This window comes from Watersipora subatra, chromosome 1 (assembly GCF_963576615.1).
Source record: "Watersipora subatra chromosome 1, tzWatSuba1.1, whole genome shotgun sequence".
NCBI lineage: Eukaryota > Metazoa > Bryozoa > Gymnolaemata > Cheilostomatida > Watersiporidae > Watersipora > Watersipora subatra.
Genome location: NC_088708.1, coordinates 57,140,748 through 57,159,299, shown reverse-complemented (window position 1 = coordinate 57,159,299; position 18,552 = coordinate 57,140,748). Strand labels below are relative to the sequence as shown.

Below are 18,552 nucleotides of genomic sequence, written 5' to 3'. Positions count from 1 at the left end.
TAGTTATTTTTCTATACAACCCCAATAAAAAACAAAAAAGTACAAAGACAAAAGCTAGAAGTATTGGTCTCATTTAGGCATGCGAATGTGAGCCGCACTAACTGATTCAGATTGGCTGCTCGAGTCCTAGCCGCCTCAACGTTATTTCTGCGTTTTAATATAATAGGCTGATTTTCAGCTTCGTATGCGGCTGGGTTAACACTTAGATGGTTTAGAACATGAGTTGTTAAAGGCATGAACAACGAACAAATACCTATTGAATCTGTTGCAGAGAGACAACAGCAAATCATGGAAATAAACAGAAGACCAGGAAACTATTATAGACAGACACATACTGTTAGAGTTGAGAGCAGCTGCTCTGTTGACCATGAGCTCCATGACATCGAGAGCATCAGATGCCTTAAGAGGATATTCAGATTCCATACCCATCATCAGGATGTGGATAATTGTCTCTTCCAACACGGGAGTTTCTGAGGCTAACCTTAGCATCGCGGGACGGTCCTAAAACAGGTTTCGGTACAATAAACTAACTGGTTTGAGGGCTTGATCAAGCTTTGAATTGCTGCACTAGATGCCTCACTGAACTGAAACAAAGAAATATTGCCAGCTAAAAACTGTGAAGGACTGGTAACACAAACAATGAAAATGTATTGCCAAAGCGCGGTGTATATATTTGCTGCGGCTATACACACGCTAACGCTACTAAATGATCTGTCGTGTTGGCAAATAAAATGACCGTTAAAGATTAGCTTCAGTTGTGTGAATGTCGTGACATCTGCTGAATTTTTATACCGTCCTTAAAGTATCATCAGGATATTTATCACCTAATATGAGCCCCGTTAAAGATTCGTGATAGCGTTAAAATTTGTGGAGCTATTTACTTTGTTCTATTATATATTTACATGTAGCTCAAGAAAAAACAACTGCTTTACATTAACTATGAAACGTTAACGTATATATATGCTATATATACGTTAACTATAAAAACAGTCATGTACTGAAATGCTCCAAGTTCATGCCATAAATTAAACTTTGAATAAAATCATTTTAACAGATTTAATTATCAAAGGCATTATTTGAAAGGCTTTCTATAAACAATTTCAATTTATAATAGCAGCTTTAACCCTTTCAGGCCTGATCCAGGAATATTCGGAAAGAAGTTGTTATCTCCTGGACCGAATCTTGAACTATCTGGGAGCGGCTTTTTAAGCAATTTGTGCAAAAGCCATTTGTTATATAAAACTATCTTGCAGTATTCCGAAAGTACACACTGTAAGCTATAAATTGAATACCAGTTGGCTATACGTTGGAGCTTGTAAAACAGACCAATAAGGCTTTTTCTCTTAAAGCACATAAATTACATAATTTTTTTATTGTATATTTCAATACATCAGAGTCTTGGCTTTCGAATGAGCTATTGTTTGCCATGGTGAGACAGACATTGGTTGGTGTTTATAGGATTTCCCCAGAGCTCTAACGCGAAAAAGTTTACTGGCATAGTCTCGAACATTGTTACGTCACAATTCTCATATTCGTTGTTGTTTGCTCTTACCGCTTATTTATCAATTACGAAAGTGATGATGACGCTAGTGGCAGGCGAAGGTAGGACAACTCCAGAGAACGAATGAAGATGACAAAGGAATCAGTGTCATTAGTCCTCCATGTACATATTATTTCTATGATAAGTACCTCAGACTCCAAGAACCATACTATATTTTCCCGATGATATTATGCACTAGCTCTTTATTTTTAATGCGATGTTAAGGGTGACGACTGAGACTAATTAATTTCAAGCATGGCGTGATCTCGCGAAAGTGCGATTGACATTTAGTCCTAGGGCCACGTAACGGCAGGTCATAATTTAATCGATGTGATTTCATTACCTTTATCAACGACAGTACATTTATTGAAGCATAGTTAATTAACCCAGAACATGTGTTTGTATTGGTCGGGCGTTAGCACGATCGCGGGCATTGTTGATTATCTAGAATCTTAGTTTATTATTAACGCTCTCCGGGTTTAACAGCACCGATTGTCACAGAAAAACACAGCCTCAATGGCAGCGAAAGAGATCGACGACCTAAGGCTAAATGAGAATTATGACGCCACATTTTGAGTACCTGAACCAAGTGTTTTTTTTATTGCAAGACGTACTTTTGACACCCCGTTTTTCATAGTTCTATTATTCTTTGTGTATTGAATATAGGCTCATTCGAAAGCCAAGACTGATGTATTGAAATACATAATAAAAAAATTATGTAATTTATCTGCTTTAAGTTTTTGTAAGAAAAATCCATCATAACGGCAAAATTTGAGATTCGTTTTCTAGCAGTATTATTATAATTCATATATTGAATTGTCAAGTAATCGTTATATTTCAACTCTAAAACTTTATCGCTTTACCACTAGCCCTAGATGAGTCTCAAGAGCAAATGTGATTATATAATTTACTTACAGGTAAATACTAGACTTTGAATAAAGAGTGAGCAAGACATATCAAACAATAATAATAGTTCCTACTATCTGAGTGAGTCTGGCCGCAGTGATAGCAGTTTTTTGCAAGTTGAGTAAACTTTGTTGTAGTATGATTTTATTTTCAAACAGCCTTACTACTTGCTGATAAAATTGGACAATAGTGATTACTCAATAGCAGCTGAGCACATGAAGAATTCAGCAACCATGTGTTACATAAACACAAATATCTCAGCTTGTAGTGCACGGATTTCCATAATTCTTTTCACTGCTCATCCTAACAAATCTGCCTAAAACCATAATTTTTTAATTGTTTAGTGGCTTGAAGCAATTTTTATATTTGACTCGTCAAAAGTGTATTTTATTCGTACATTTGCTACATCATTTTAATATAGAGATGTAGCTTGAGATGTCTTCTTCCTGAATTAAAATGAAATTAATAAAAAAGGAGAGAAGGGCAATTTAGTAATACTGAGTCTATCAATTGTGAGCAGACAATTGAGCCTGGATGCGCACAATAGAGTTATTCAATTGAGCCTGGATGCACACAATAGAGTTATTCAATTAGATCTGAAAGAGTAAATATAACTGTTATAAGCAAGAACAAGTTATTGTTTTCACATTTTTCTTTCATTTATGTGTTGTTCATCATCTATATATATATATATATAAATCTCAGCATTTGTTTGTCTGCCACCTGTCGTTTGTGTGTCCAGTTATAGCGTTTAACATCAAGGAACAAAAAATCTGCTTCAAACGAATTGAACTCGTCTGTATAAATAAATCTCAGAGTTTGTTTGTCAGTCGTTAGTGTATCCAGTGATAGCAATTGAAATCTAAGAACGAAAAACCTGCTTTACACTGGAATTGAACTCGGAAACACCTGTTCTGCAGACAGGCGTACTATTCTCTACGCTACATGGTCTTTACCATACTATTGTATAATTGTTCACATACTTCTTACAACTGCCAATCATTAATACCGATTGGTTAAAATAGCACACGCCATGCATGAGAGATCATGATGCAATCTTTTTTTCTAACGCCGGCTCAAGTTATAATAACGGTTCTTATTATAGTACAGATTTAGACTAGCTTAAGTTACTCAAATTCATTGGGTAAAGCAACTTAGCCAATGGCTACTACATTACCTGCGACTGTGTATAAGCTGTTTTAAATCTGTGCAAAAACTTTCTGTGCAAGTTTCTTTTTTATTACCTGTGCAACACCGGGCATTCACCTAGTTTCTATATAAACCACTAAGCAGATCATATACTTAGATATTTAGCTTATGCAACAGGATTCAATAGAAACAAAGCGTATTTCAGCTAGTCTCCCATAATCACCAAAGACTCTAAAAATGCTGTTAGGATTCAAAGAAAGGCTGTTACACACCCACTTGTTGAAGTCGTTTTTACACAATGGTGACTAGAATATAACTATGGTATCTGGATTACCGCTTCAGCCGGCCAGTTGTCAACCTTGGAGTAGTGCTCACTCTGGGCCATCATTACTAGCTTATACAAACACTGTATAAAATTCTGACTCTCCACATTCGGCAGCATTAATATGAAGCTTTCAAACAGCCAGTTAACTGCGTCTCGCTGAATCTTTGCTATTTGAGTCCAAAATGTTTGCATCACAGCAATATCTGTGCAACAGAAATTCATCACTCCAAATGATCATCAAATAGTAAACATATTTTTTGCCATTTTAAAATATAACTGGTTTGTTAGGAGACCTACTATTAGCAACTTATCTCCAGACAAATAACCTAATCAACATTAGAATATCTATAGGCCATCTAAATGCTACTATATCGGTAATGTATGTTAAAACCATGCTAGCATTACCCAAGGCTATCATGAGAGCAGAGCAGGATTCAGTCAATCTTATAATCACTTCAACAAACAATGCGAAATTTGAGCAAATATTTCACTGACGCAAGTTTTACCATATGATGGTGAAAGCAGTGAAAAAATTAACAATTAAAGCTCAAATTATAATATAAATATATGAGAAGCAAAAAGCGTAAAGTAAGATACAGTAATTTAATGTTTATGTAGACTAAGTTATGTAGCCTAAGTTCTATCATCACCTGCATCCATGCGCTGTTTGTGGCCTGCGTCGCCAAAGCTACACCTTTGTTTACCTGCTCCCATGGTATAGATAAAGTTATAATAAAATCTTCCTAATGATTATTGTTTAATTAATTCAGTTTTTATTTACATGTAATGTATCTGGGTGATCATATGCATTATCTATTGTTGGTATTTGAGCAGTGGAACAGGTTAAACAAATTACTATGTATTTTTATTGTAATAATCGATTAAATTATGATAGTTTTAACATAAAAAGCTGATCTAGGAATAGAATTAAACATGGATGTAGAGTTTGCTTACACGACCCTGCGTACTGCATACCTTTGCGTCGGTCACTCCATGACATGCTACTTGCAGACGCTTCCCTCACCGCTGGACTAATTGTTAGAAGCTCGCAGACAGCCACCAGATCTGTGACTGCCAACAGAACACGTTCTTTCACCACCAGTTCCAATCTGTGAAATGAAGGTCGGGTCGAGTAGTCTCCCATCAGACTGACACAGAACGAGTGAAATGTGAAATCATGCCGTAACGTTCGCACGATTTCACGGAGGAGCCCTCTGAGGGATGAAAGATAGTCTTCCTTGCTCATCAGTAAGTCAAGGAATATATCTGCCAGAAACTGCAAAACAATCAGTTCAGTAGCTTTTATGCTCACGCAAGATGATAATAAGCTCTACGAAATGTGATCTGCATGGATACCCTAGTTGACAAATGCATTCATTATGGCCATTGGAAGCTCATGCTAGTGTGTGTTTGTGTGTGGTATCATGGACTTAATATTGTGACAATCCATTAGAAAATAATTATAAAAATTGTATTAGTCAGATAGAGGTTACAAATGTACTGACTTGATTGTGTAACCAACACTTGATGTTTTTAACATATACAGTGAAACTTGGATAACTCGCCCTCGGATAACTCGAAAACATGGTTAACTCAACGTATTTGTTTGGTCCGTTCCCACGCAATAATAAATGTCTTTAGATAACTCGACCGAAACTCTGTTAACTCGAACAGTTTTTTGCCAAACGGCTACCGAAACGGTTGTTACTATCGCTTTAGAATATCACTTTATTTCAAGCCATAGAGATAAACATCGACTTTTAGTAGTTCTTAGGACTCGTTATTACCAACATTGGCAAAATATTTTCATTAACGACTTTTCTAAAGGTTTGCAAAAATCAAATTTTACCAAACATCCGCTTAGCGATAGCCTTCCGAAAGCAAGAAAAGCGAGGTAAAATTTGGATAACTTGAAAGTAAAATCGGCAAAATTGATTATGGGTTTTTAATAGTAAAGCAGTTTTGTAATAACTGACTTACTGCAAAATTGATCTTAGTTAAAACGCTCGGTAGAAAAATACATATGTATTTTTTCTGAGCGTTTTAACAGCGATCAGGTTTTGCCAATTTTAATCTGAGAACGTCCTGGCAGTCACATCACCTAAAGCAACAAACAAATCTCAAGTGATAGAAAAATATCTATACTTTTTGATTAAAAATATTTAAAACTTCACACGAGAGACCCTTTAACTTGCAACAAGCAATCTATGCTTTTGTACATCTATGTACATATATCTACTGATAAATACGTGCACTTATGACTGTCCTGATAACTTGAACGCTCTAATAACTCGAACACTTTTGCTCGGTCCCTTGAAGTTTGAGTTATCCGAGTTTCACTGTATTAGCAAAATGATAGTGAATGTCGTATGCTTGATTCAACAAATGCTTCATTCAATGTCTGAGTACAATATTCTCTACCTTGCAGCAGGTGATGATTTTATGTTGAATTACCATTTAACACTTTTGTCTGTGTTGATCAGTAATAGAAACCTAATGATATATTAGTACTAGTACCCTGGTAGTTTAATGTACTGTGAGAGATAGTCGGGTGTAATAACTATCAACTATATATACTGTACAATTATAAATGGTACCCTGGTAGTCTACTGTACTGTGAGAGATAATCAGGTGTAATAACTATACATATAACTATGTACCAAGAGAAGAGCACAGAGAATAAATATGTGCTCAACTATTTCAGCAATCATTCTGAAAAGCTGAAAGGCGGTTGATTAGTGCAGATAATAGAGTGTAATCTGGTAAGCTGAATGTCACGATTTCTAATACCGTACAGAGCAATATTTCACCCTAACCTCTAACACTGGCTTTGAACAAACGTACGGACACGGCACTTGTTGTAGTAAATATTCACCAATCATAGACAAGGTAACATGAACGCATCTTATTGGAGCAATAAAACAGATTCAATATCTGCTGCAGCACAGTACAGTTAGTAAACCATTATTAAATAATTTATAGTTTGCAAATAAGAATGAAGGTGCTCGTATTATATATCTCTCCAAGTTCACTCTTTTTAATGATATTGCAGTGCACTCACACCTTGGTCAAAAGGAGAACCTAGATTAAAATTTAGTACCTGCGAGGCCCTGTCAGGGTCTTGCTGAAACATGATGGAGAGGATCGGCATATTGTTCTGGTTTCTCGAGGCGGAGAGCTCATTGTAGATAGTATGAGTCATGGCGATACGGAGATTACTCTCATCAGCTTCTAGCAACTCTCTGTAATGGCCAGAGAGTCATTCCCGTAGTTAACACATGTTATGAGGAAACTATATTAATTTGCACGGCTTCAAAATGTAGAAGGGAATAACGTGACCGAAGAACAATTTCATTGGCAACAGAGACACTTTAGAAGATTCCTTTCCCAAGCTTACCGTGGGTTAACTATCTTTGGCACATTGGGAATGATATAATCTCAACACACTGACTAAGTACTTTTAAAATTCACAATTTTCTAGCTATAGAACGTTCATGCAAGGAAAAGAGCAAAACGATTGTGTGAGGTTATGGAAACCTTTACGCGATACTTGATATAAACCTATGATACTTGATATAAACCTATGATACTTGATATAAACCTAGCATATTTGTTATAGACCTAGCATACTTGATGTGAACCTAGCCTACTTGATATAAACCTATCATACTTCATATGTACCTACCATACCTGATGTAAACCTAGCATACTTAATATAAACCTATCATACTTCATATGTACCTACCATACCTAATATAAACCTAACATACTTGATATAAACCTAGCATACTTGATATAAACCTACCATACTTGATATAAACCTAGCATACTTGTTATAAACCTAGCATACTTGATATTAACCTAGCATACTTGATATAAACCTATCATACTTTATATGTACCTAACACATTTGATATAAACCTAGAATACTTGATATAAACCTAGCATACTTGATATAAACCTAGCATACTTCATATAAATCTAGCATCTTTGTTATAAACCTAGCATACACATAATTAGATACACATCTCACCAGTTGGAGGCCTCCTATGCTGTTAAACCTTACCTAGTGGAACCTGGCTACCTACACAAGTTACCTGATGCAGGCAAGGTAGTGTGACACGATCTGCTTGTTCTTAACACGAATTTTGAATAGGGCAACAATGACGTCTTTATCATTTGGATTCAGCCCAGAGCAGTTGAGACACAAACTGAGGAGGAGGTCCTGGGCCACTCGCATCAGCTGCAAAAAAGTCCATTTAGAGATACTCGCAGGTACTCTTTAGCATTTGACCACAATCACCCATTACTGACTTACCTAACAGGCACATTTTCATACTAATCTATATTCTGGTAAAGAAATAGCAGCTGTTCCTCATTTAACTAAAAAGTAGAGACCTTTGACATCTTCTACATCCAGGTAGTAGTGTGACCTAAGAATAACATGTACACATTACTGTACTCTGTCCTGTGACTTATCCTCCTCACCATACCTTTGGATTCTGTAGCCATATCTCAAGTTTTGCGACAAAGAGAAGACGAACTGAACAGTAGCCGGAGGCAGTGGTGAGAAGCTTTAAGAACTGTTTGCTGACAACCTCCATGTGCTGTCTCTTGGCCATGTGCTCCTGTAACTTATCCATGACCATCTGCTCCACACTATCCAGTTGGAAGTTATACCTGCAGATAAAGCTTTCGATCATGCTGGCTCAAAAAATATTCATGCTAAAACTGTGGATGTGTTGACGGATGAAGCCATTAACAAAAAAAACTCAGTAAGCCAGTTCTTGACAAGTAATGGACAGGTGGTTGATTATGTAAAGTGAAGATATGAGGTAGTGAGTTTTTCGGTCTCTACGGCTATATACATCTAAGAAACGTTTAGGTAAAATAAAACACAAATAAAACTATCTTTGAATGATACGCAAGGCTCTATTGAGTGAATGTCATGTAGAAAAATCTATTTAGGTAAAACAGCTGTAATACTTTCAAGAAAACGTAGCGCAACAAATTGAGTAATTTTAACACAATTTTGTAGCATTGTAAATGTTTCCAGTTGATAATTTGTAATTACAGATGCTACTTACGACATTCGTGTTAGGAATAATGGTAGATACAAACGGTGTTGTAAGTATATCAAATGATTAAATAACACGGAACATTAAATAAACAGTTTTATATAAGCAGTAGATTACAGTTCAATATTTCCATGTAATTACACACAACATATTCGCGGCGCGCAGCAACACTTTTGAAAAAATGTAGTAGCATTTCTTTTACAGCAGTACTGTTTTTCTCCAGTTGTACACCTATTTATAATAATTGCTAATACTTCAAAAGACATGCATATAAAAACGGTTGGCAAGTTTTGGGCCAAAGGTTACGTTTAGTGAGCAAACTTTTACGCGTTGCACTTGTGCTAAAGGCAGCGCATAAAAGTTTTGCTCTGTCAAAAAAATTGTTTGGATGCTAATATCGACTAGCAAAACACAGAAGAGTTGAGGGAAGAAGATATTGTGGAAGGTATTGGCCAACTAGAAGATGTTTGTTCCATCGAAAGCAACAATTAAAATGCGGCTATCCGAGCAAACGATGGAAATATTTTTGTTTTAAAAACATTAATTTTTGTTTTTGCATGTCATATAAGTATGGTCCGTTTATGTCACTTGTTCATGAATATATATTTGTAAAATTTGATAGATTATTATATAACATAAATATGCAGATTTATAGCATGCTATTTAATAGCATCCTTCCGGCTATCTTAACACGGCTTGAAATGTATCAATGCTCGTAACTACACTTCTATTGCACATGAAAAGCTAGTTTTGGCTGCAAACTGTAGCAAACATATCAATGAGCTTTTATGCAACATTATTAAATATAGATATAAAACAAAAATATGATTTTAAAATTAGAACGAAATAAAAATTAAAAATGCCATCAAATTGCAAAGAATGACATAGGCTATAATATCATCACAGGTAAATTGCAAGCAATAGATATCAACCGGTAGAGATATTTCTCGGTTTCTCGATGCATATTTATTAAGAGATCTTTGAAAAGTTGTAAGTAAGTTAGCAGATTTATTGCATCCAAAAGGTTTAATATTGGTCCACCGAAAAAAGAAAGCAAAATATAAGCTACATTCGCTTCACCCGTAATAGGGTTAAATTTATCTTACGAAAATTCTGATGAGCCATTTGAAAAATACACCGCCAGCCTCTATTTGAACGCCGCCTCTAATTGGCCGCCGCTATAAAGAGTTGATAAATGGAGCGCCATTGCATTCAATTAGAGGTTTTATGGTATATTGAGTGACTAATTCTACTTGTTAGGTCGACATGCTGCGTGCGAGTCTAGATGGGCAGCCGTAAGCAGAAAAAAATGACATAAGCCGATTCTCTCAAACATTCATAGATATAATTCTATTACCAAGTCTAGGTTCCTATGCATTGAATACAAAATATATCTATTGCTAATATTAACACAATGCAATGTGGGACATTCAGGATTGAAGAAATCCACAGCAGCAGCATATCTATAACACACAGTTTAAACAGGATACAACCTTTACCTGCGTGAGACGGTAACAGTTGATAGAGCAAGGGAAAAGCTAACAGACGTATCATCCCCAAGGTCGCTAGCAGAGCTTGTATGGTGAAAAGGATTATGAGTAGGACTAGAGGAGGCCCCTCCACCTGCAACATGTAAACATGAGCCTTGTAGACAATCATGTGCTCGTCATCACAGGCCTGAAATCTTGCAGACAGGTGTGCATGATCACAGACTTAGAGACTAGACCTAAAGAAATGATCACAGACCTAGAGAGATGTTTTATAGTACGTAGTTGTAAAGATCCTCACTGACAGCGTCTCTTTCTAACTAGAATAAAGTTTTGGGTTTTGTAAAATCATTTTAACCTAAACATATCTGAGTCAATAATGCATAGCAACATCTGATTATTATAATATGAATTAGTATGCAAGTGTAAAAAACTTTCCAGAATAAAAAGACAGACCGGTAAACATACATGCAATGCTTGACCTTAAAGTCTAACAGATATCACAGCCTGATTCCCATACATGTATATAACTCTATGGTAAACAGCCATTGATTTCTCAACTGTGATAATCTTGAACTTTTTATTTACATTTTCAGCTATCAGTTTTAAAAAATCACTTTGAGGCACCATTTATGCTATATCGGTATATAGTAGATTTATACAATTATATATATATATATTGCAATATACAATCAAACCTCTACTTGTCATTGCTTAACATGTGAATTTTCAAGCATATGAAGTAAAATTCTAGCAAATATTTAACACTACTGACACCTGAGTATCTTCCAACATATGATGTTCCCATTTTTTTAAAACATCGCAATTTAATAGGTGGAAGTGAAGAGGTTGATGAAAATTCTAATCTAAAGAATCCTATGAAAATGTTGACCATTTAAAGTTTTCCTATGTAAATAGGGGGCGTAGCTAAATCCCCTCACTCATAAATCACTGTATAACATACTTGTAATTGGTAATTGTCTCTGCACCGTAATGTGACAGGATGTAATAACCCAGCTGGATAGATTCAAGTTGAAAGAAGCAAGAGAAAACAAATCCTACCAAAGTTTATCATTGAAAGCATGACTGACTTTCAAACATAGTACAATTATGATTAAAACATAAACCGCATATATGAAATAACTTGTATTAATAAATAATATTTACATCTGATGGCCAGGCAATGCATAGATTAAATAACTTGTATCAATAAATAATATTTACATCTGATGACCAGGCAATGCATTGATTAAAGCAAGAGAAGACAAATCCTACCAATGGCCAGACAATGCATAGTGAAAGAACAGCTTGCCTGATGAGGGACCTGAAACATTGTAAGAAAGGCTCTCCAACATTGTAGGATTCTTTGGCGTTAATTTAGTATTGAATGCAGTGAGAATGTTATCTACAAATGGTTTGCAGTCCGGCCGATCCACCCAAATCCTTTCCCCAAGTGAATCGTCCAGATATATCTACAAGCAACGCAGAGACTAGAATGTTCTAGAAGAATAAATATATACACCTGGATCATGAGTTTCACTGGGTTGTAGATTCAAAGATTTGTCTCCGGGTACACATGCCTGCACGGAGTTTCATATTGGGTTGCTGTTTAATTATGTAGATCAACACACACAAAATATATAAGTAGTACATGATCCCAACTCACAGGGTTAACAAAGCATTTAACAATTCCCATACAAAAATCAGAGCCTGTGATCATATTATAAATGAATGATGTCTAAGTGTCGCATTCTGTTTCTAAATCGTGAAAAATCACAGCATGATGAGGCAATAATAAGTTGAACATTGCGCATGATGCACCACAGAAGATGCGTAAATAGGCTAACATGTCTGATGATTTCATCATTATTATTATTGATTCGGAAAAACTACAATTTCAACATAATCTCAATTGTGTCATTTTAATGCTTGAAAAAATAAAGCAATACTAATGAACATATAAGAACTTCATGCTGTTGATTTATGTGTTGTCATCATTGGTGCTGACACGGAGACTGCACTTGTTCTATGAAAGTATTTTATAGATTTTAAATTACCTGAACACAACTTTGTATAAACTTTACAAAGACTAACTTCTAGCATATTAGGCCATAGTGTATAGGGTGGAAATACAGCTTAGGTTTGTATTAACTACCAAGGCATATAGCCATAACAGGAAATGATATCGGCAATAAGATCGCCCTTCTCACCACTGTGCCAGCGGTTTAGAAGGTAAATGAAGTCACTACATTGAGGGTATCAAAGGCACAAGTAGAAAAACATAGCACAACTTTGTGTACTTTGTAGATGAGGGTGTTACGATAGCAGAGCAAATGCTTAATAGTTTCCATCTCATACAACAAAGTGTTTACCAAACCCATGGTACCAACGACTATTTTAGAAAAGGGCCAAAAGTAATGTTTTTCAAAACATCTAAAACCGAAACGGGCCCAACTGTCAGACATAAAGCTGAACATCTTTACTCAAAGGGCTAATTTTTTAAGCTATAAATACTATGTTTGAAATTACCCACAATGCTCACACCTAACTATATTAAAAATACAATTTGACCAGCTATTGCGAATTACGATAAAAAACTTTTTTATTAGTAAACTCACTAACAGAAAGAAAATCTCCCTGCACACCCACTAATCTAACCATAATTACAAGAGTTTCTCTTTAGCATATTTGAACAACACTTGAAATAATTTTCCATGTCAAACTTGCCACAAGGTTTTCAAAATTTAATAAGTTGGAGGAACAAATATAGCAATACAAGTGTAGGACAGCAAGGTCAGGAGCTCACACAATTGAAACATCTTTCATCTTAAAAACAGATATCAGGCGAACCAGTAAAATAATTTAGTGAATAAACCATAGACTAATAGTCCTTCAAAAGCTCTAAACAGTTATATGCTGTCAGTACCGTGTGGATGACTAGATCTTATCGATGCTATTGTACGACAACGCCTTATCCTACAATAATTGCTCCTACTTGATGATGGTAGTGTCACATAAACTTAATTTTTACATGGACATCTAAAATTCACATTACATGAAAATATCCGGGATAAACAACCCCAAGCAATAGAAGGTAAAATTCATAGCAAAGTGCCTCAGAAAAACAGCAAATGACTTTAAGCAGCCCGAAAGAGCCACTGGCTCTGTGATACACCAATTAAATGCTACCAACCTCAACAAACTGTGGAGGCCAGTTTTCCTCGTCTGCGTGGGCCCAGTAAAGCATGTTGCATGCTAATACAGGTACAATTGCATTTCCTTTTGCTTTGAAACTTATGGATGGGTCACGCTTCAGCAATGAACACAAGGCCTGAAGTACAATATATGACGTATTGTACGCAATGAGCCCATTTTTCTGCTCTCCTTTGATATACACAAACCGACAATACAAACTGATAACTTAGTTTTGCGCTAGTGATAGTTGCGAACATCAAATCTTTATGAAAAAATGCTCTTTGAGTGATGATGAGCACCCTAAAGGGTGAAGTGCTTTTACCAAAACCTCAAATGAGCAGATATTCTGACTCTGACATAGATTTGGCTAAGCGCCAATCCACTAAAGAATAAAAATACAACAGCAATTGCTTAACAGCTGAATAAAAAACTGTTCGAGCTACACTTGCTTTATATTTTACAAACGTACAGCTCTGCAGGTGTAAAAAAATAAGCTTGACCTAGTGCTGGATAACGATTCGAATGCATTCAGTTTTTTATAGTTGTTCTCTCTCGGTTCATCGATTCAAAAAGAGAAGACAACTGCGTAGGAACCGAATTTAACATCACGATTCGATTTAGTGTTTGCGCATGCCCACGTAGCAGTTTCCTAAGCAAATTTTCGTGAGAGCATCGATCGGTCAGCAAATGTGTTGAGTTTTTTAAAATCCAAATTGTAGCAATAGTCTTGACTCTTGCCAAATTAACTCATGTGATGTTTTGTAGTTAAGAGACTTATATTTTTAATATCTTATTATAGTATTAATCTTCATTGATTGTATTTGTCCTGAGCATATTGTAATTTTTTTATTTATATTTATTCAATTGTTTTTAAATTAATTAATTTGATGTTGATTCATTAAATTTTAAAGAGGATAACATTTTTCAAATTGTATTGGTTAATTAATATCAATATAATTGAAAATGTCCCCATTACTTAAACATCTTTTGCAAATATTAATTATTAGTTTACTATTTATTAATAAATATATGCGGTTCATAATGCCCATCTGAGTAAACCGAAGTAACAAATAAAGATTCAGTTTTCAGGAAAAAACAACTCTGAAATTGAATGCATAGTGCAGGTAGACATCGAACAGCTCTAGCTTGACCTACCACCTTCTCATTAACAAAAATTATTTGCAACTTTTGTAAATGCTAACATGTTAAATAATTTTAAAATACCACATTAAATTACACCTAATTACTATTGGTTATAGTTGTTAAAAATATTGGCACTAACAATACTCTACATAAAGAGACTTGCTCATGTAGATCTCTAACTGACAGAAGTTTTCATTCGTTCAAGTTCAAACACGATAGGCTAATTAACTACTTACTAATCAGAAGCGTTTATGGAGCAAGCATGCTACTGCTGAACCATGCCACTCTTGGCCTTATGTATATGCTGTGCAGTCTACTACAGCTGCACCATGCCGCTCTTGGCCTTACGTAAACACTGTGCCGAGCCTCATAAATGCGGCTTGTGGTAGGCAATGAGTTAAACCTTGAGAACAATCTAGAAAGTCACCATGGCGGGCCATGCTTGTTGATTTCAGGTAACAGAAAGTAAATGAGCACACCAATAATCTACTAGCTATGAGCTAAAACTTTTTACCGCTGTAACAGAATCAGTAGAGAAAATATGTGGCTGCTGTTTGGCGAGCACCATGAGAGTTAGCACCACATGCTGGTTTGGTTTGGCCCTGTGATTGTGCAATTGTTTGAGAGCGCCGCACAACAACTTGTCTGTCTTGTCATTTTCCTCTCCTTCCGCCACGATGCTATCATACAGTTCGGTAGGCTTACCTGGTGAGTGTTAGGAACAGTACTGAATGAATAAAATTTCTAAACATCGTTGAGCTAGTTATAAAAAACTGTTTCTGAACATCAAAAGCAAAACAACTAGAATGTTTTGATGTAACAAGCTTCTTATAAATCAAAGATCTAGACCATAGAAATCCCTCAGTTGAACAGAAATAAAATATGCAAGTGTAACAATAGAAGGAACATCTTAATGAGTAATGCTGTCGAGAACTTGTGACTAATAGCAAGGTGATAGCCTGAGAGATTGATGGAACGTAATGACTCCAAATACTTTCAAAGACAAGGCAATGCATAAGGATGGAGAAATGCAATTGGAAGTCTTGCAGCAAGTAAATGAAGAAAATACACAAAATTAAGTGTTATACTGGGTTGGCATCATCATTCACCACATAACACCCCATATATGAGTAAGATCAGACAGAGAAACCTTTGGTATACTTTGTAACTTGCAATGACCTACACTGGGCCTACCAGAAAACATAATTACATTCAATAGCCGTCTCATCAGGCTTAGCTTGTGTGATTGGAGGCGTCTGCTGAGACTTTCGTCCAAGAAAGGCAGCAGAAGATGATGGTTCTGGCTTAGAAGCAGCAGCGAGAAGCTTTGATTTAGAAACTTCACCACTTTTCTGCCCTATAATATATGAATTATACCATCTACCTGCCCTGTAATATACCGATTATACCATCTACCTACCCTGTAATATACTAATTATACCATCTACCTACCCTGTAATATACTAATTATACCGTCTACCCGCCCTGCAATATACCAATTATACCATCTACCTGCCCTGCAATATACCAATTATACCGTCCACCTGCCCTGTAATATACCAATTATACCATCTCCCTGCCCTGTAATATACTAATTATACCATCTACCTGCCTGTAATATACTAACTATACTATCTACCTGCCCTGCAATATACCAATTATACCATCTACCTGTATGTATTCCAAACTATAAAAATAACATGAAGAAGACTTACCCAGTGGTATCATATCAAATGGCGTCACATGCCCTACAAAGCACATAAATAACTTTATTCAGCATTTAAACATCACATTATTAGTTTGGTTAAAATTAAAAATACAAAAGTTAGTAATCAGTCATGGAGATGCATCAATGACACAGTACGTCATCTCGACTAAACCAATGTAGGTTGTATCATTTTAGAAGACCCGCAGCTTTCGCTAACCTTTCCAATGTAACAGTAAATTAAAAAAAGGCATTTTTAATGTTTGCAAACAAACTTAGAACAATGATGGGATAATATGGAGAAATTTTCAATAAAAAGCCTGAAAGGGATTTACCTCCTTGTACACTTAACTAGTGGCAGCAGTCAGTCCACTAATAAATTTTTCAGGCTAACACGATGGAATAGTGCGGAGAACTTAGCATCACTTATAAACAAGAATCAACTTGGCCAACCCTAAACTTATAGTGATGAAGTACATACATAGTAGAACACAATAGACGGTAGTTCAACTTGAGGCTATTCGATAAAACAGTGAACAAGTTTTTAACTTGACTTTTTTAATATTGTGTTTAATTTGAATTTAGAAAGACAACTGTTTTCAACCTCAATGAACTGAACCTTTAAAATAGTGTTCCAAATCATGAATATTGCCGCTTGACAAGGTATGTGATAACTATTAAAACAAGAATAGTCTATGAATAATTCATCAATACAATACTTACATTATATTATACAATATATTATACAATATATCATACAATATATCATACAATATATTATACAGTATATTATAAAATATATCATACAATATATCATACAATATATTATACAATATATTATACAATATATCATACACTATATTATACACTATATTATACAATATATTATACAATATATCATACAATATATTATACAATACATTATACAATACATGTATATCATACAATATATCATACAATATATTATACACTATATCATACAATATATCATACAATATATTATACAATATATTATACAATAAATCATACACTATATCATACACTATATCATACAATATATCATACACTATATCATACACTATATCATACAATATATTATACAATATATCATACAATATATCATACAATATATTAAACAATATATCATACAATATATCATATAATATATTATACATTATATCATACACTCTATCATACAATACATTATATAATATATCATATAATATATTATACATTATATCATACACTCTATCATACAATACATTATATAATATATCATATAATATATCATACACTATATCATACATAACATTATACAATATATTATACAATATATCATATCATATATTATATAATATATCATACAATGTATTAAACAATATACTATGTTACCACAAGATGTAAGTACCTTTGGTCTTTCCTGGTCTTTTGCCGGCAGCCCCGGCTCTTAGCTTATCCATAGGAGTTTTTTATCATAACCGTGGATCTACAGAGACAAAATAAAGACTATAGATGACTTACATAGCAAGTGATCCCAATGAGCCACAGAGGTGTGCTACGTATAAGATTTTTAGTGAGACAAACAGAGTGAATCCTGTTTGCTAAATTTTAAACACGACTAGAAGATGAAGCAAGAATATTAAATATTAATAAATTCAGCTTTGTTATTGTCTGTCTCTGTTAGTCTGCATATACACTACATGGGTTTCCACATTTTTCGACTGAGTTCATCTAAACTTCACAAATACGCTTCATGCCTTCTGGCAAATCACTAAAATGTTTGGTCTAAAAACTCCATCTGGTTCCTGACAATCAGCCTCGTAAACACCCACCTGCAGGATATCTGATTGAACATGAAAGAAGAATGACGTAAGAATAGTATGAAATATGAAGCGTTACAGGGTTGTAAATGATGAGCACAGCTAAATATAGTCATAAAAATGTATTCTAGAAAGTAAATTAATTTATTTTCTCTAATTTGACATTTATCCCAAACTAAATTACTTTGAGCTAAAAACACATCG

At 34.9% G+C, this 18,552-nt stretch overlaps 1 protein-coding gene across 1 annotated transcript in view; it reads right to left on the bottom strand.

Annotated features, from left to right (window-relative positions):
* Positions 1-18,015, bottom strand: part of LOC137389456 (integrator complex subunit 1-like) — a 53,748-nt gene extending 35,733 nt beyond the window's left edge. The window contains exons 1-13 of the mRNA XM_068075498.1: positions 17,937-18,015; positions 16,539-16,571; positions 16,034-16,180; positions 15,338-15,528; positions 13,679-13,816; positions 11,810-11,957; positions 10,498-10,621; positions 8,414-8,600; positions 8,018-8,163; positions 7,021-7,162; positions 4,896-5,196; positions 3,930-4,123; positions 336-501 (exon numbers count right to left, since the gene is read on the bottom strand). Coding sequence (XP_067931599.1) covers positions 336-501; positions 3,930-4,123; positions 4,896-5,196; positions 7,021-7,162; positions 8,018-8,163; positions 8,414-8,600; positions 10,498-10,621; positions 11,810-11,957; positions 13,679-13,816; positions 15,338-15,528; positions 16,034-16,180; positions 16,539-16,571; positions 17,937-17,988 — 1,969 coding nt within the window. The 5' untranslated portion in view covers positions 17,989-18,015. The remainder of the gene's footprint in view (positions 1-335; positions 502-3,929; positions 4,124-4,895; positions 5,197-7,020; positions 7,163-8,017; positions 8,164-8,413; positions 8,601-10,497; positions 10,622-11,809; positions 11,958-13,678; positions 13,817-15,337; positions 15,529-16,033; positions 16,181-16,538; positions 16,572-17,936) is intronic.
* Positions 18,016-18,552: the final 537 nt, after the last annotated feature.